Here is a 20,297-nt window from a genome sequence, read left to right as displayed (position 1 = left end):
TTAATATTGTGCTACAGTTATTCAAGTACTGTAGAGTAGATTGTTGTACAACATTTAATTAGTAAGGTAGTTAAGTTGAATACTCACTTATAGTGTTGCACTGATCTGTGTATTGTTGTCCCCTGTTGTCACTGAGAGACCTGAAGCCGTGGGCCTGCTGGTTTTGCATAGCCAGATGCCCCAGGTGGGTGGAGATTTACCTCAACCAATGGAATGGTCTAAAACTCATGCAACGCAAAATTAAAGTGCCCAATGTGCTGCAGCTTACATTCTGCTAAGTTTCATTTTCCCAGCACATACTCAATTCTAGCCAATGAGAGAATGTTGCTAGGCAAACATTATTCTACTCAGGATAGGCTAAATCTGAATTTTGATTGGGTATCGGCTGTTCAACCTTGGCTGCTTGCCAGAATCATAAGATAGGCCACATCTTTGGATAAATGAAATGTGTTGGACACATAGAAGTCTCCTTCTGAGAAGAAAATAGATTAAAAAACCAACATAGAAAAACAAACAGACTGCCCACCCCAACTCACGCCCTGACCATACTAAAACAAAGACAAAACAAAGGAACTAAGGTCAGAACGTGACGCCTATCTTCTGATTCTGGCAAGCATCCAAGGTTAAAAAGCGACACCCAATCAGAATTCAGATCCTATCTGTCCTGAGTAGAATAATGTTTGCCTAGCAACACTCTCTCATTGGCTAGAAATGACTAGTTTGTGGGAAAATGAAACTAACAGAATGTAACGTGAGACCCGTTGGGTGCTTCAGTTTCGCATGAGTTTTAGACCATTCCATTGGTCCTTAAGGTCCTGGCTATGCAAAACCAGCAGGCCCACTGCTTCAGCTCTCTCTGTGACAACAGCAGACAACAATATACAGATCTGTGCAACCACACTAAAAGTGAGTATATTCAACTTAACTACCTTACTAAGGAAATGTTGTACAACAATCTACTCTACAGTACTTGAATAACTGTAGCACAATATTAAGTAGACATTTTATTGATACCAGGTCTGTTCACATTTATGCATAAATAATCATATGATCACATCACTTAACATCAAAATGTCAAAACAATATAATCATGTAGCTGTTAACAGTCACATTCTGCTATACAGTATGTTTGTACTTCTACACATTTTAATATTGTAGAACAGTGAAAGGAGAAGAATGGTTAGACTTTCACCTGAAACATTTACCTTGTTTAGTGCAGAGATAGTGCAGTATACTGCACTATCTCTGCACTAAACAAGATACAGTATACTGCACTATCTCTGCACTAAACAAGATACAGTATACTGCACTATCTTGTTTAGTGCAGAGATAGTGCAGTATACTGTATCTTGTTTAGTGCAGAGATAGTGCAGTATACTGTACCTTGTTTAGTGCAGAGATAGTGCAGTATACTGTACCTTGTTTAGTGCAGAGATAGTGCAGTATACTGTATCTTGTTTAGTGCAGAGATAGTGCAGTATACTGTATCTTGTTTAGTGCAGAGATAGTGCAGTATACTGTATCTTGTTTAGTGCAGTATACTGTATCTTGTTTAGTGCAGTATACTGTATCTTGTTTAGTGCAGTATACTGTATCTTGTTTAGTGCAGTATACTGTATCTTGTTTAGTGCAGAGATAGTGCAGTATACTGTAACTTGATTAGTGCATCCAATGGATGACTGATAGATCGCTAAAACACATGATGTGGTTAGCTGATATGTAAAATACCTATCCAGGTGTTGTAAGATCTGGTGTCAGCAACATCTGAGCAGAGGAACAGAGGAACACTATGCTTTGTGTTCAGACACCTCCTGATTTACACATTTAGCACTGGTTTCAGTTATACTGATTCCACTTCATTATTGTCTGAACTGTTCCTGTCTGTCAACACAGTAGATGTGATGTTTGATAGTAATGGAACACGACCTCTAACTGGTCTATCTGGTCTTAACAGCAGCAGACAGGCAGCGGTAGAATAATAACCATGTTTAGAATGTCATTTGATACGCCCCATATGAGTACATTATGTACGCCCTATCTTAGGGAATGTACTGTGTTTTACAACAGTTATACAGCATATCATTACTCTTTTTTATAGTTTATCGTTTGCTCCATATGAGCACATTATGTTCACCTGATGTAGGCTACGTTGTTCAGGAATGTGTTTATCCACAGTTATACAGCATATCATTACTCTTTTATAGTTTATAGTTTTAAAAATATTATCTGTAAAAGTAGAAACTTTGCAGAACACTGCATGAGGCACCGAAGAAATGTGGACTTTTTTTTGCAATGAGATCATCGTCTGTTTCCATGTTTTTGATTGGCTGCAGTTTTAGTAATGGAACGAAGAAGAGGAAGGATTCTGTTCCTGTTGACACTCTGTCTGCAATACTTCACTGGTCAATGCCAAGGTACACACACACATACACACACTGCACACACACACACACGCTACACACACCACACACACACGCTACACACGCTACACACACACACAACACACTACACAACACGCTACACACAGACAACACACACACGCTACACAGACAACACACACACGCTACACACACACAACACACACACACACTACACACACACACAACACACACACACACACACACACACAAACACACACAACACACACACACACACACACACACACTACACACAACACGCTACACACACACACATGTTTTTTTGGATCCCATTGTCTTTTCCAGAGGCAGCAGATATTCTTCCTGGGGTCAACAGAAAACTCAAAACATGACAAGTAACTAAACACTGATAGACAAGGACAGTCACACAAATACATAAATATTATTATAATAATGCAATACAAAAAACATGTTTGTTTGTATGTCCTGCCATTCCATGAGTAGATAGTTCATATTTTTATTTGTTTAATTTTGGACTTGGGGACTGTGAAGCGACCTCTGGTGGCATGTCTTATTGGGTATATATTGGTGTATAAGCTGAATGTTATTTGACTAGAAGAGAAGCAGTTCATGTCTTGTCAACCCTCAACCAGGAAAGACACACACACACACACACACACACTTAAGAGTTTTCAGTAGCCTTTTATCACGACACCCACTATCAGTGTAAGCAGTAGATGTTACTCTTCAATAACACAGACCCCAAAGCAAATCAGCGGGAGAAAAATAGGTTTATTCAAAGAGGACAAATCATAGATTGTTATGCTGAGAGGTAGATGTTCATTCTCCCCTGTCCTCAGTGATTCTCTCCACAGAACAAAGGGACAGGATGTAGTGTTATAACCCAACCATAGTCTGTGGTTGACCAGTTAGAATTCCTTGCAATAAAACTGGTCCAATGGCAAAATAACAAGTAACCTGTTTCAGTCTCAATGTCTAGACACATTTCACCCAGGTCTCTGACCCATTGATCAATAATTCCCAATTACAGAAAACACTTTTTATTGATCATAAGTGATCTATTGACCTCTCGTCCTCTGTGTTGTGTAGTTATCGTAAAATATTCTTACACTCCCCCTAGACCATTTTAAAAAGAAATACTTCAAATTTATTTTGGGAAACTAATAGAAAACATCAGCATTAAGCATAAAATCATTCACATTAAACACATTACATTTCTATAAAACACAAAAGGACATATTTGTAACATTCATCCTGGAAAGAAGGTCACCAAAACGCAGCGTGGTAAGTGTTCTTTGTAATTTAATAAATAAACTTAACACTGAAACAACAAAGAGAGTGAGTGAACGAAACGAAACAGTTCTGGCTGGTGCAGATACACAAAACAGAAAACATCTACCCACAACAGACAGGTGGGAAAAGGCTACCTAAGTATGGTTCTCAATCAGAGACAACGATAGACAGCTGCCTCTAATTGGGAATCATACCAAAAAATCCCAACATAGAAAAAACAACCTAGAACCCCACATAGACGATAGACAGCTGCCTCTGATTGAGAACCATACCCGGCCAAACACAGAGTAAAGAAAACATAGAACACCAGACATAGAATGCCCACCCCAACTCACTCTCTGACCAAACCAAAATAGAGGCATAAAAATGATCTCTAAGGTTAGGGCATGACAATGTTTTACTTGATGTTACAATAAGAAATAGATTTCAAACAAAGTTATAGAAAATAAGTATTAACAGGTGTAATGATGATGTCCCTTACAATTCCTACCACATCCTGAATTTGAAGAAACTCACACGAAAAAATAATTGTCTACAAGACAACAATAGTCAATTGTCCTATTGGCAAGGTAATCATTCACCAAAGTGACCAGCTCTTCCACACTGGTATCAGTCCAACATAGATAACTATTGGAGATGATGTTCTGACAGTCTGCCGGTAGTGAGGAATTCTTCTTCCGTTCCACTGGTTGATAAGGACTTCTCTAATGAACACTTCACCGGTGACCTTGTATCATTTCTGTAATGGCGTTCGTCTGTGGTGGTACTGGCGTTCGTCTGTGGTGGTACTGCCGTTCGTCTGTGGTGGTACTGGTGTTCGTCTGTGGTGGTACTGGCGTTCGTCTGTGGTGGTACTGGCGTTCGTCTGTGGTGGTACTGGCGTTCGTCTGTGGTGGTACTGGCGTTTGTCTGTGGTGGTACTGGCGTTCGTCTGTGGTGGTACTGGCGTTCGTGGTGCTGGAACTGGTGGTACTGGCGCGAGGACACGCACAGGAAGCCTGGTGCGGGGAGCTGCTACCGGAGGACTGGTGTGTAGAGGTGGCTCTGGATAGACCGGACCGTGCAGGCGCACTGGAGCTCTTGAGCACCGAGCCTGCCCAAGCTTACTTGGCTCGATGCCCAGTCTAGCCCGGCCAATAGGAAGAGCTGGTATGTGCCGCACCGGGCTATGCTCCCGCACTGAAAACACTGTTCGCTCCATAGCATAACACGGTGCCTGCCCGGTCTCTCTAGCCCAACGGTGAGCACAGGGAGTATGCGCAGGTCTCCTACCTGGCATAACTATTCTCCCTTCTAGCCCCCCCCCCAATAATTTTTGGGGGCTGCTTTTCAGGTTTCCTTGCCAACCGTGTTCCCTTGTATCATCGGCTCCTATCTCCGGCTGCCTCTGCTCTCCTTAGTGCCTCCACCTGTTCCCATGGGAGGCGATCTCTTCCGGCCAATATCTCCTCCCAAGTGTAACAACCTTTACCATCCAACACGTCTTCCCATGTCCATTCTCCGAATAATTAATCCTCCCTTTGCTGCTCCAGCTGTCGCTGTCTGTTTAAACCAGCGCCTCACCGTTTTAGCCGGCGTGTCTTTTTCTTTGACTCGATTCGCCTGTAGCGCTCTTCGCATTGCTGCAGGCAATCCCAGGCGGGCTCCTGCACTCGCTCTGGGTCGGCCGCCCACCTGTCGATTTCTTCCCACGTCGTATACTCCATGCTTCTGCTGTCCATAACGTCCTCCTTTAGCTCCTGCCAGTTTACACACTGCTCGGTCTGTGAATGGTGGGTGTTTCTGTAATGCCGTTCGTCTGTTGAATGAAGAAAGACCGGACCGAAATGCAGCGTGTAGGTTACTCATGACTTTAATGAAAGTATCGCGGTACATGAAAATAACTGAACTAAATACAAAAACAACAGAACGGAACGTGAAACAAATTACAGCCTATCTGGTGACTACAACACAAAGATAGGTACAAACACCCACAAAATACAAAGCGAACTCAGGCTACCTAAATACGGTTCCCAATCAGAAACAACGATAAGCACCTGACTCCAATTGAGAATCGCCTCAGGCAGCCAGGCCTATACAACACCCCTAATTAGCCGCGATCCCAAATACTACAAACCCCAATACGAAAAACAACATATAAACCCATGTCACACCCTGGCCTACCCAAACATATAACAAAAACACAAAATACAATGACCAAGGCGTGACAATTTCAGGTACAGTCGTTGGGTCAAGGGATATTGCTGCAGCTTCAGATGGTAGATTCTCGTAACCTGTAACGAAGGACACAATAATGAAAGTAACGTCCTGGTTTCAAGAGAAATGTATATTTCACATAGAGTAAGCATGTCCCGATTTTCATGAAAACGTTAGACATTTCACCTAGATTTCCCTAATATGACGACTGCAGTTGTCACGAGTCCGACCGAGGGTGGTTTCCGTTCCCGGGCGGGTGGCGCTCGGCGGTCGTCGTCACCGGCCTATTAGCTGCCACTGATTGTCTTTCCTCCCGCTCCTTGTATGTTTATTGGTAGCACCTGTTTGTGAATGATTAGTTTGTCTTTATTAGACAGCCGGCCCTCCTGGTTGTTGTGCGGGATTAATGATTGTAACCTTCGGCTCTAATGTAGAGGAACGTGTTTGTTCCTGGTCGTGAAATTTCAGTTGTACCTTTCTCATTCCCCGTGTTTGGGGCCGTTATTATTGTGTGCACCCTGTGGTGCGTTGGTGCATTAAAGAGCACAGCCTTGCACTCTCTGTCTCCTGCATTTGACTCCACACTCACGACACCCGGAGCATTACAGCAGTGTACAACATTGTTACGAATCCCTTTTGGCCCGACAGTCTAGGGGGGGATGGTAACGAGACCCGTAACATAACTCATGCAAATTATAATAGTCAAAAAGTAAGAGTGAGAACCAAATAACCACAGAGAACTAAATTACCGTCACACGCTCATGGTTTATTTGAAAACACACAGTAATGGGGGGGAGCAGGAAAAGTGGCTGAGCTGGACCCAAGGAAAGAAATAATAAGTATTCAAAACACCCCTAAGCTAGACTAGCCTACTTCACCAACAGCTTACTAACTAACCAAAAACACCCCTAAGCTAGACTAGCCTACTTCACCAACAGCTTACTAACTAACCAAAAACACCCCTAAGCTAGACTAGCCTACTTCACCAACAGCTTACTAACTAACCAAAAACACCCCTAAGCTAGACTAGCCTACTTCACCAACAGCTTACTAACTAACCAAAAACACCCCTAAGCTAGACTAGCCTACTTCACCAACAGCTTACTAACTAACCAAAAACACCCCTAAGCTAGACTAGCCTACTTCACCAACAGCTTACTAACTAACCAAAAACACCCCTAACTAGACTAGCCTACTTCACCAACAGCTTACTAACCAAAAACACCCCTAAGCTAGACTAGCCTACTTCACCAACAGCTTACTAACTAACCAAAAACACCCCTAAGCTAGACTAGCCTACTTCACCAACAGCTTACTAACTAACCAAAAACACCCCTAAGCTAGACTAGCCTACTTCACCAACAGCTTACTAACTAACCAAAAACACCCCTAAGCTAGACTAGCCTACTTCACCAACAGCTTACTAACTAACCAAAAACACCCCTAAGCTAGACTAGCCTACTTCACCAACAGCTTACTAACTAACCAAAAACACCCCTAAACTAGACTAGCCTACTTCACCAACAGCTTACTAACTAACCAAAAACACCCCTAAGCTAGACTAGCCTACTTCACCAACAGCTTACTAACTAACCAAAAACACCCCTAAACTAGACTAGCCTACTTCACCAACAGCTTACTAACTAACCAAAAACACCCCTAAACTAGACTAGCCTACTTCACCAACAGCTTACTAACTAACCAAAAACACCCCTAAGCTAGACTAGCCTACTTCACCAACAGCTTACTAACTAACCAAAAACACCCCTAAGCTAGACTAGCCTACTTCACCAACAGCTTACTAACTAACCAAAAACACCCCTAAGCTAGACTAGCCTACTTCACCAACAGCTTACTAACTAACCAAAAACACCCCTAAGCTAGACTAGCCTACTTCACCAACAGCTAACTAACTAACCAAAAACACCCCTAAACTAGACTAGCCTACTTCACCAACAGCTTACTAACTAACCAAAAACACCCCTAAGCTAGACTAGCCTACTTCACCAACAGCTTACTAACTAACCAAAAACACCCCTAAGCTAGACTAGCCTACTTCACCAACAGCTTACTAACTAACCAAAAACACCCCTAAGCTAGACTAGCCTACTTCACCAACAGCTTACTAACTAACCAAAAACACCCCTAAGCCTACTTCACCAACAGACTAACTAACCAAAAACACCCCTAAGCCTACCTACTCACCAACAGCTTACTAACTAACCAAAAACACCCCTAAGCTAGACTAGCCTACTTCACCAACAGCTTACTAACTAACCAAAAACACCCCTAAGCTAGACTAGCCTACTTCACCAACAGCTTACTAACTAACCAAAAACACCCCTAAGCTAGACTAGCCTACTTCACCAACAGCTTACTAACTAACCAAAAACACCCCTAAGCTAGACTAGCCTACTTCACCAACAGCTTACTAACTAACCAAAAACACCCCTAAGCTAGACTAGCCTACTTCACCAACAGCTTACTAACTAACCAAAAACACCCCTAAGCTAGACTAGCCTACTTCACCAACAGCTTACTAACTAACCAAAAACACCCCTAAGCTAGACTAGCCTACTTCACCAACAGCTTACTAACTAACCAAAAACACCCCTAAGCTAGACTAGCCTACTTCACCAACAGCTTACTAACTAACCAAAAACACCCCTAAGCTAGACTAGCCTACTTCACCAACAGCTTACTAACTAACCAAAAACACCCCTAAGCTAGACTAGCCTACTTCACCAACAGCTTACTAACTAACCAAAAACACCCCTAAACTAGACTAGCCTACTTCACCAACAGCTTACTAACTAACCAAAAACACCCCTAAGCTAGACTAGCCTACTTCACCAACAGCTTACTAACTAACCAAAAACACCCCTAAGCTAGACTAGCCTACTTCACCAACAGCTTACTAACTAACCAAAAACACCCCTAAGCTAGACTAGCCTACTTCACCAACAGCTTACTAACTAACCAAAAACACCCCTAAGCTAGACTAGCCTACTTCACCAACAGCTAACTAACTAACCAAAAACACCCATAAACTAGACTAGCCTACTTCACCAACAGCTAACTAACTAACCAAAAACACCCCTAAGCTAGACTAGCCTACTTCACCAACAGCTAACTAACTAACCAAAAACACCCCTAAGCTAGACTAGCCTACTTCACCAACAGCTAACTAACTAACCAAAAACACCCCTAAGCTAGACTAGCCTACTTCACCAACAGCTAACTAACTAACCAAAAACACCCCTAAGCTAGACTAGCCTACTTCACCAACAGCTAACTAACTAACCAAAAACACCCCTAAGCTAGACTAGCCTACTTCACCAACAGCTAACTAACTAACCAAAAACACCCCTAAACTAGACTAGCCTACTTCACCAACAGCTTACTAACAACCAAAAACACCCCTAAGCTAGACTAGCCTCCACCAACAGCTTACTAACTAACCAAAAACACCCCTCTGACTTACTTCATAACAACCCACTAAACTCCCTACTTCACCAACAGCTTACTAACTAACCAAAAACACCCCTAAGCTAGACTAGCCTACTTCACCAACAGCTTACTAACTAACCAAAAACACCCCTAAGCTAGACTAGCCTACTTCACCAACAGCTTACTAACTAACCAAAAACACCCCTAAGCTAGACTAGCCTACTTCACCAACAGCTTACTAACTAACCAAAAACACCCCTAAGCTAGACTAGCCTACTTCACCAACAGCTTACTAACTAACCAAAAACACCCCTAAGCTAGACTAGCCTACTTCACCAACAGCTTACTAACTAACCAAAAACACCCCTAAGCTAGACTAGCCTACTTCACCAACAGCTTACTAACTAACCAAAAACACCCCTAAGCTAGACTAGCCTACTTCACCAACAGCTTACTAACTAACCAAAAACACCCCTAAGCTAGACTAGCCTACTTCACCAACAGCTCTAACCCAAAAACACCCCTAAGTCTAGACTAGCCTACTTCACCAACAGCTTACTAACTAACCAAAAACACCCCTAAGCTAGACTAGCCTACTTCACCAACAGCTTACTAACTAACCAAAAACACCCCTAAGCTAGACTCCTACTTCACCAACAGCTTACTAACTAACCAAAAACACCCCTAAGCTAGACTAGCCTACTTCACCAACAGCTAACTAACTAACCAAAAACACCCCTAAGCTAGACTAGCCTACTTCACCAACAGCTAACTAACTAACCAAAAACACCCCTAAGCTAGACTAGCCCCCTTCAGGAGTCCCAACAGCTAACTAACTAACTAAACTAGACTAGCCTACTCAACAGCCAACTGTCCTGGACTAGCCTACTTCACCAACAGCTAACTAACTAACCAAAAACACCCCTAAGCTAGACTAGCCTACTTCACCAACAGCTAACTAACTAACCAAAAACACCCCTAAGCTAGACTAGCCTACTTCACCAACAGCTAACTAACTAACCAAAAACACCCCTAAGCTAGACTAGCCTACTTCACCAACAGCTAACTAACTAACCAAAAACACCCATAAACTAGACTAGCCTACTTCACCAACAGCTCCTAACCAAAAACACCCATAAACTAGACTCCTACTTCACCAACAGCTAACTAACTCAAAAACCCCTGTCCTAGCCTACTTCACCAACAGCTAACTAACTAACCAAAAACACCCATAAACTAGACTAGCCTACTTCACCAACAGCTAACTAACTAATCAAAAACACCCATAAACTAGACTAGCCTACTTCACCAACAGTCCTAACCAAAAACACCCATAAACTAGACTCCTCTTCACCAACAGCTAACTATCAAAAACACCCACTGTCCTGGTTCCACCCACTGTCCTGGTACTACGTCACGTCCCCCTTCAGGAGTCCCACGTCTCTGTTACCATCACCCACTGTCCTGGTACTACGTCACGTCCCCCTTCAGGAGTCCCATGTCTCTGTTACATCACCCACTGTCCTGGTACTACGTCACGTCCCCCTTCAGGAGTCCCATGTCTCTGTTACATCACCCACTGTCCTGGTACTACGTCACATCCCCCTTCAGGAGTCCCATGTCTCTGTTACATCACCCACTGTCCTGGTACTACGTCACGTCCCCCTTCAGGAGTCCCACGTCTCTGTTACCATCACCCACTGTCCTGGTACTACGTCACGTCCCCCTTCAGGAGTCCCATGTCTCTGTTACATCACCCACTGTCCTGGTACTACGTCACGTCCCCTTCAGGAGTCCCACGTCTCTGTTACATCACCCACTGTCCTGGTACTACGTCACGTCCCCCTTCAGGAGTCCCACGTCTCTGTTACATCACCCACTGTCCTGGTACTACGTCACGTCCCCCTTCAGGAGTCCCACGTCTCTGTTACATCACCCACTGTCCTGGTACTACGTCACGTCCCCCTTCAGGAGTCCCACGTCTCTGTTACATCACCCACTGTCCTGGTACTTTACGTCACGTCCCCCTTCAGGAGTCCCACGTCTCTGTTACCATCACCCACTGTCCTGGTACTACGTCACGTCCCCCTTCAGGAGTCCCATGTCTCTGTTACATCACCCACTGTCCTGGTACTACGTCACGTCCCCCTTCAGGAGTCCCATGTCTCTGTTACATCACCCACTGTCCTGGTACTACGTCACGTCCCCCTTCAGGAGTCCCATGTCTCTGTTACATCACCCACTGTCCTGGTACTGTCCCTTCAGGAGTCCCATGTCTCTGTTACCATCACCCACTGTCCTGGTACTACGTCACGTCCCCCTTCAGGAGTCCCATGTCTCTGTTACATCACCCACTGTCCTGGTACTACGTCACGTCCCCCTTCAGGAGTCCCACGTCTCTGTTACATCACCCACTGTCTTGGTACTACGTCACGTCCCCCTTCAGGAGTCCCATGTCTCTGTTACATCACCCACTGTCCTGGTACTACGTCACGTCCCCCTTCAGGAGTCCCACGTCTCTGTTACATCACCCACTGTCCTGGTACTACGTCACGTCCCCCTTCAGGAGTCCCACGTCTCTGTTACATCACCCACTGTCCTGGTACTACGTCACGTCCCCCTTCAGGAGTCCCACGTCTCTGTTACATCACCCACTGTCCTGGTACTACGTCACGTCCCCCTTCAGGAGTCCCACGTCTCTGTTACATCACCCACTGTCCTGGTACTACGACGTCCCCCTTCAGGAGTCCCATGTCTCTGTTACATCACCCACTGTCCTGGTACTACGTCACGTCCCCCTTCAGGAGTCCCATGTCTCTGTTACATCACCCACTGTCCTGGTACTGGCCCACCTTCAGGAGTCCTGGTACATGTCCCCCTCTGTTACATCACCCACTGTCCTGGTACTACGTCACGTCCCCCTTCAGGAGTCCCATGTCTCTGTTACATCACCCACTGTCCTGGTACTACGTCACGTCCCCTTCAGGAGTCCCATGTCTCTGTTACATCACCCACTGTCCTGGTACTACGTCACGTCCCCCTTCAGGAGTCCCATGTCTCTGTTACATCACCCACTGTCCTGGTACTACGTCACGTCCCCCTTCAGGAGTCCCATGTCTCTGTTACCATCACCCACTGTCCTGGTACTACGTCACGTCCCCCTTCAGGAGTCCCATGTCTCTGTTACATCACCCACTGTCCTGGTACTACGTCACGTCCCCCTTCAGGAGTCCCACGTCTCTGTTACCATCACCCACTGTCCTGGTACTACGTCACGTCCCCCTTCAGGAGTCCCATGTCTCTGTTACATCACCCACTGTCCTGCAGGCCCCCTTCAGGAGTCCCATGTCTCTGTTACATCACCCACTGTCCTGGTACTCGTCACGTCCCCCTTCAGGAGTCCCATGTCTCTGTTACATCACCCACTGTCCTGGTACTAGGCCCCCTTCAGAGTCCATCACCCACTGTCCTGGTACTGTTACATCACCCCCACTGTCCTGGTACTACGTCACGTCCCCCTTCAGGAGTCCCATGTCTCTGTTACATCACCCACTGTCCTGGTACTACGTCACGTCCCCCTTCAGGAGTCCCATGTCTCTGTTACATCACCCACTGTCCTGGTACTACGTCACGTCCCCCTTCAGGAGTCCCATGTCTCTGTTACATCACCCACTGTCCTGGTACTACGTCACGTCCCCCTTCAGGAGTCCCATGTCTCTGTTACATCACCCACTGTCCTGGTACTACGTCACGTCCCCCTTCAGGAGTCCCATGTCTCTGTTACATCACCCACTGTCCTGGTACTACGTCACGTCCCCCTTCAGGAGTCCCATGTCTCTGTTACATCACCCACTGTCCTGGTACTACGTCACGTCCCCCTTCAGGAGTCCCACGTCTCTTTTTACTTGTCTGTCTGATTTCTCCAATCAGAATTTTAGCTGTGTTTTGTGTGTTTCCGTTCTCAGTAGGGTGGGCTTCAACTCATCGTGAGAAACAATCAACAATGACCAGCACATCTTCCTGTCCTTTACATTTGGGCAGCGTATTGTAGTCAAGCTGTAGATGTCTGCAGGGTCCTGGAGGGGCTCGTCGTATCTGTACTTTCACACGTCTCTTGGTGTTGTTTTCCATACAGAGTTGCAATTTGCCATAACAGCCTCAGACTCTTTCCGCACACCAGGATTTCACCGTTTGCCCACAAAACGATAAACTATCTTGTCCACACCAATGTGTCCCAAATAGAGGTCGATGGCCTATGAATTAGGGCCAATTTCAAGTTTTCATAACAATCGGTAATCGGCATTTTTGGACCCCGATTATGGACGATTACATTGATCTCCACGAGGAGACTGAGTGGCAGGCTGACCACCTGTTACATTGATCTCCACGAGGAGACTGAGTGGCAGGCTGACCACCTGTTACATTGATCTCCACGAGGAGACTGAGTGGCAGGCTGACCACCTGTTACATTGATCTCCACGAGGAGACTGAGTGGCAGGCTGACCACCTGTTACATTGATCTCCACGAGGAGACTGAGTGGCAGGCTGACCACCTGTTACATTGATCTCCACGAGGAGACTGAGTGGCAGGCTGACCACCTGTTACATTGATCTCCACGAGGAGACTGAGTGGCAGGCTGACCACCTGTTACATTGATCTCCACGAGGAGACTGAGTGGCAGGCTGACCACCTGTTACATTGATCTCCACGAGGAGACTGAGTGGCAGGCTGACCACCTGTTACATTGATCTCCACGAGGAGACTGAGTGGCAGGCTGACCACCTGTTACATTGATCTCCACGAGGAGACTGCGTGGCAGGCTGACCACCTGTTACATTGATCTCCACGAGGAGGCTGCATGGCAGGCTGACCACCTGTTACGCGAGTGCAGCAAGGAGCCAAGGTAAGATGCTAGCTAGCATTAAACTATCTTAGAAAAAACAATCAATCTTAATCTTTATCTCTCTGCAATGTCCTATCACCCTCTTGTTTTTATCAACGAGTAAGACATTCTCTGTATTTTTCCCCAAGCATTTTGTATGTCAAACAGATTCCATATTACATCTTTGTCAACAATGACAGAATATGTCTTTATTAGGGCAGCAAGTAGCCTAATGGTTAGAGTGTTGGACTAATAACCGAAAGGTTGCAAAATCGAATCCCTGAGCTGACAAAGAAAAAAATCTGTTGTTCTGCCCCTGAACAAGGCAGTTAACCCACTGTTCCTAGGCTGTCATTGAAAATAAGAATTTGTTCTTAAATGACTTGCCTAGTTAAATAAAGGTCAAATAAAAAATGATCTTGCCTCCACTTCTCTACTTTGAAATGGTTCTTCATATCACGAGACAGTGAATGTAAAATATATACATCTGGAGGAGCTGTTCCACCCTTTTCCAGAGTGGTTTTATAACTAACAATGACATTTCATTAACTTCAAATGTTGCATAATATATATCTCTATGTTTATATATATCCCCCCCCAAAAAACAAAATCATAAATATAGAGTGGGGAGAACAAGTATTTGATACACCGCCGATTTTGCAGGTTTTCCTACTTACAAAGCATGTAGAGGTCTGTCATTTTTATCATAGGTACACTTCAACTGTGAGAGACAAACATCAAACATCATCCAGAAAATCACATTGTATGATTTTTAAGTAATTAATTTGCATTTTATCGGCAGTGTATCAAATACTTGTTCTCCCCACTGTATTTATATTTATGAAACTCCAAGTCAATCACACTTCTGTGAAATCAAACTGTCCACTTAGGAAGCAACACTGATTGCCAATACATTTCACATGCTGTTGTGCAAATGGAATAGACAACATGTGGAAATTATAGACAATTAGCAAGACACCCCCAATAAAGGAGTGGTTCTGCAGGTGGTGACCACGGACCTCTTCTCAGTTCCTATGCTTCCTGGCTGATGTTTTGGTCACTTTTGAATGCTTGGCGGTGCTTTCACTTTAGTGGTAGCATGAGACGGAGTCTACAACCCACACAAGTGGCTCAGGTAGTGCAGCTCATCCAGGATGGCACATCAATGCGAGCTGTGGCAAGAAGGTTTGCTGTTTGCTGTCAGCGTAGTGTCCAGAGCATGGAGGCGCTACCAGGAGACAGGCCAGTACATCAGGAGACGTAGAGGAGGCCGTAGGAGGGCAACAACCCAGCAGCAGGATCGCTACCTCCGCCTTTGTGCAAGGAGGAGCAGGAGGAGCACTGCCAGAGCCCTGCAAAATGACCTCCAACAGGCCACAAATGTGCATGTGTCTGCTCAAACGGTCAGAAACAGACTCCATGAGGGTGGTATGAGGGCCCGACGTCCACAGGTGGGGGTTGTGCTTACAGCCCGACACCGTGCAGGATGTTTGGCATTTGCCAGAGAACACCAAGATTGGCAAATTCGCCACTGGCGCCCTGTGCTCTTCACAGATGAAAGCAGGTTCACACTGAGCACATGTGACAGACGTGACAGAGTCTGGAGATGCCGTGGAGAATGTTCTGCTGCCTGCAACATCCTCCAGCATGACCGGTTAGGTGGTGGGTCAGTTATGGTGTGGGGTAGCATTTCTTTGGGGGGCCGCACAGCCCTCCATGTGCTCGCCAGAGGTAGCCTGACTGTCATTAGGTACCAAGAGGAGATCCTCAGACCCCTTGTGAGACCATATGCTGGTGCGGTTGGCCCTGGGTTCCTCCTAATGCAAGACAATGCTAGTCCTTATGTGGCTGGAGTGTGTCAGCAGTTCCTGCAAGAGGAAGGCATTGATGCTATGGACTGGCCCGCCCGTTCCCCAGACCTGAATCCAATTGAGCACATCTGGGACATCATGTCTCGCTCCATCCACCAACGCCACGTTGCACCACAGACTGCGGATGCTTTAGTCCAGGTCTGGGAGGAGATCCCTCAGGAGACCATCCGCCACCTCATCAGGAGCATGCCCAGGCGTTGTAGGGAGGTCATACAGGCACGTGGAGGCCACACACACTACTGAGTCTCATTTTGACTTGTTTTAAGGACATTACATCAAAGTTGGATCAGCCTGTAGTGTGGATTTCCACTTTAATTTTGAGTGTGATTCCAAATCCAGACCTCCATGGGTTGATAAATTTTATTTCCATTGATAATTTTTGTGTGATTTTGTTGTCAGCACATTCAACTATGTAAAGAAAAAATTATTTAATAAGAATATTTCATTCATTCAGATATAGGATGTGTTATTTTAGTGTTCCCATTATTTTTTTGAGCAGTGTATATATTTATAACCTCCGTTGAGGACTATAACCTCTTATTTTTCAAAACTGTAGGGCCTGGTTACCCATAAAACTTGTGTTCACTTCAAAAGCTTGTTGAAGTCTTACATTACCCATGTGTCAAAAATTGTTACTCAACTTGCAACTCACTTCCTTGCAGAAAAGAAGGTTTCACAAAAAGGACTCAAACCTTTTTAATAGAGGACTTGAAGCCGTATAATAGAGATTTAACAAACCTGTAACAGTGCAAACAAAGGACTAACCCTTATACATCACAGATATGTATCACTCATTGCATGCACTTATTTTATCCTAATTTGGTTCTTTTAAATGATATCCCACTGCTGGCTTGCTTCTGAAGCTAAGCAGGGTTGGTCCTGGTCAGTCCCTGGATGGGAGACCAGACGCTGCTGAAGTGGTGTTGGAGGACCAGTAAGTCCCTGGATGGGAGACCAGACGCTGCTGAAGTGGTGTTGGAGGACCAGTAAGTCCCTGGATGGGAGACCAGACGCTGCTGAAGTGGTGTTGGAGGACCAGTAAGTCCCTGGATGGGAGACCAGACGCTGCTGAAGTGGTGTTGGAGGGCCAATAGGTCCCACTCTTTCCGCTGGTCTAAAAAAATATCCCAATGTCCCAGGGCAGTGATTGGGGACACTGCCCTGTGTAGGGTGCCATCTTTCGGATGGGACGTTAAATGGGTGTCCTGACTCTCTGAGGTCATTAAAGCTCCCTTGGCACTTATCGTAGGAGTAGGGGTGTTAACTGGCTAAATTCTCAAGTTGTCCCTCATACCATCATGATCACCTAAGCATTACCAGCTAACAGTAGGCTCATTCATCCCTCTCCTCTCCCCTGCAACGATTCCCCAGGTCGTTGCTGTAAATGAGAACGTGTTCTCAGACAAATCATATATGTTTTGCTGAGAGGTAGATGTTCATTCTCCCCTGTCCTCAGTGATTCTCTCCTCCGTGATTCTTTCCACAGAACAAAGGGACAGGATGTAGTTGTATAAACCTACCCTAGCCTACAGTTGACCAATTATAATTCCTTGCTATAAAACTGGCCTATTTCAGGCTCAATGTCGAGACAAATTCCTCCCATGTCTCTGACCCATTGATAAATAATCCCCTATTACAGAAAAAACATTATTTCCATTGATCGTTGGAACTCTATTGACGTCTAGTCCTCTTGACCTTTAGTCCTCTGTGTTGTGCATTTATTGCAAAATCAATAATTTCTTGTCTGTTTCCACAGTTTCAGGGCAGCCCTCTAACCTGAGGATAGTTCTGCTGGGGAAGACTGGATCAGGGAAGAGTGCAACAGGAAACACCATCCTGGGGAGAGAGGTGTTTAAAGCGCGGGCTTCTCCAGTGTCTGTGACTGCACAGAGTGAGAAACAGAGTGGAGTGGTGGATGGGAGGAAGATTGATGTCATCGACACCCCGGGACTCTATGACACAACAATGTCTAAAGAAGAGATGAAAAGTGAAATAGTCAGGTGTATAGAAATGTCAGTCCCAGGACCTCACGCCTTCCTGGTGGTGATCAGACTGGGGAGGTTTACAAAGGAGGAGAGGAACACTGTGAAGTGGATCCAGGAGATCTTTGGAGAAGAAGCCTCAATGTACACCATCATTCTGTTCACACATGGAGATCACCTGGAGGGTAAATCAGTGGAGGAGTTTCTGGCTGAGAGCAAAGAGTTACGGAAACTCATCAATATCTGTGGGGGCAGATATCACTCCCTAATCAATGACAAGAGAAAACACAACACTCAGGTCCCAGAGCTGCTGAAGAAGATAGAGGAGATGGTGAAGAAGAATGGAGGAAAACACTACACCAATGAGATGTACCAGGAGACCCAGATGAAGATCGAAGAGGAGGAGAAGAGGAAGAGACAGGAAAAGGAGAAGAGAGACAGAGAGAGGAGACAGGAGGAGGAAGAAATAAGAAGAAGAGAAGAGAAATTGAATGACTGCAAGTGGTCAGCGTTTGCCAGTATGGCTGCATTGGGGTTGGGAGCCATGTTCAGCTCTCCATGGTCGTTAACAGCAGGGGCTGCAATAGCCGCTGTTAAAGGTTATCAGTGCATGGACACCTATTTCACCTCAGAAGACCAGGAGAAATAAGATTTTCACATCCACCATCTCAGATTGTTTTTAAATTAAGATGAATTATTATTGAGTTATATAACATAAATATCATTTGATCTCTGATAAATTAATCAAGTTTATTGCGCCCAAATTTAACATTTTAATTGATAGGATTAATATTCTATTCAATAAATAAAATACCCAACATCTGATCTGGATCCAATTTTTCCCCAACAATGCCTTGTTATCTGGAGGGCGGCCATTTGCATCTCCCCAATGGTTCTAATGTGGAATCCGTAACCATGCCGATATCATGGACCGTAATGGTTTGAGAACATTCCAAGATTTGGAAGATACATACACATTACCAGATACACACACATTACCAGATACAGATACATACACATTACCAGATACACACACATTACCAGATACACATACATTACCAGATACCAGATACACACACATTACCAGATACACACACATTACCAGATACACACACATTACCAGATACCAGATACACACACATTACCAGATACACACACATTACCAGATACACACACATTACCAGATACCAGATACACACACATTACCAGATACCAGATACACACACATTACCAGATACACACACATTACCAGATACACACACATTACCAGATACATGTACATTACCAGATACACACACATTACCAGATACACACACATTACCAGATACACACACATTACCAGATACACACACATTACCAGATACACACACATTACCAAATACACATACACATTACCAGATACACACACATTACCAGATACACGTACATTACCAGATACACATACATTACCAGATACACACACATTACCAGATACATACACATTACCAGATACATACACATTACCAGATACAGATACACACATTACCAGATACATACACATTACCAGATACACACACATTACCAGATACATACACATTACCAGATACACACACATTACCAGATACACACACATTACCAGATACATACACATTACCAGATACACACACATTACCAGATACATACACATTACCAGATACACACACATTACCAGATACATACACATTACCAGATACACACACATTACCAGATACATACACATTACCAGATACACACACATTACCAGATACACACACATTACCAGATACACACACATTACCAGATACATACACATTACCAGATACACACACATTACCAGATACACACACATTACCAGATACATACACATTACCAGATACACACACATTACCAGATACATATACATTACCAGATACACACACATTACCAGATACACACACATTACCAGATACATATACATTACCAGATACACACACATTACCAGATACATATACATTACCAGATACACACACATTACCAGATACACACACATTACCAGATACATATACATTACCAGATACACACACATTACCAGATACATATACATTACCAGATACATACACATTACCAGATACATATACATTACCAGATACACACACATTACCAGATACATTACCAGATACATATACCAGATACATACACATTACCAGATACACACACATTACCAGATACACACACATTACCAGATAC

The 20,297-nt window shown here is 44.6% G+C and overlaps 2 protein-coding genes across 3 annotated transcripts in view; one reads left to right on the top strand and one right to left on the bottom strand.

The window, feature by feature from the left end:
* Nucleotides 1-20,297, bottom strand: part of LOC124002770 (GTPase IMAP family member 7-like) — a 66,972-nt gene that overhangs the window by 3,719 nt on the left and 42,956 nt on the right. Inside the window, exon 1 of one of the 2 annotated variants that reach the window (XM_046310495.1) lies at nt 88-220. The exons of the other annotated variant lie outside the window; for it this stretch is intronic. Within the exon in view, the coding sequence (XP_046166451.1) occupies nt 88-169 (82 nt within the window). The 5' untranslated portion in view covers nt 170-220. Of the gene's footprint in view, nt 1-87; nt 221-20,297 lie in introns of those variants that run through there. 2 annotated transcript variants of the gene reach the window in all.
* Nucleotides 758-18,899, top strand: LOC124002774 (GTPase IMAP family member 7-like). The gene is made up of 3 exons (XM_046310501.1): nt 758-906; nt 2,334-2,414; nt 17,849-18,899. Exons 1-3 carry the CDS (start codon nt 822-824, stop codon nt 18,721-18,723), a joined length of 1,041 nt encoding a protein of 346 aa, XP_046166457.1. The 5' UTR covers nt 758-821; the 3' UTR covers nt 18,724-18,899.

The sequence above is a fragment of the Oncorhynchus gorbuscha genome, linkage group LG18 (genome assembly GCF_021184085.1).
Source record: "Oncorhynchus gorbuscha isolate QuinsamMale2020 ecotype Even-year linkage group LG18, OgorEven_v1.0, whole genome shotgun sequence".
NCBI lineage: Eukaryota > Metazoa > Chordata > Actinopteri > Salmoniformes > Salmonidae > Oncorhynchus > Oncorhynchus gorbuscha.
This window is presented reverse-complemented; position numbering and strand designations above follow the sequence as displayed.

What these genes read in the sequence shown, in the direction of transcription:
- LOC124002774 (XM_046310501.1), top strand. Translation starts at nt 822, where the DNA reads ATGCAAAACCAGCAGGCCCACTGCTTCAGCTCTCTCTGTGACAACAGC. An exon ending in TCTGTGCAACCACACTAAAA is followed by an intron (nt 907 to 2,333) that starts GTGAGTATATTC and finishes GATTGGCTGCAG; the next exon opens with TTTTAGTAATGGAACGAAGA. An exon ending in CTTCACTGGTCAATGCCAAG is followed by an intron (nt 2,415 to 17,848) that starts GTACACACACAC and finishes CTGTTTCCACAG; the next exon opens with TTTCAGGGCAGCCCTCTAAC.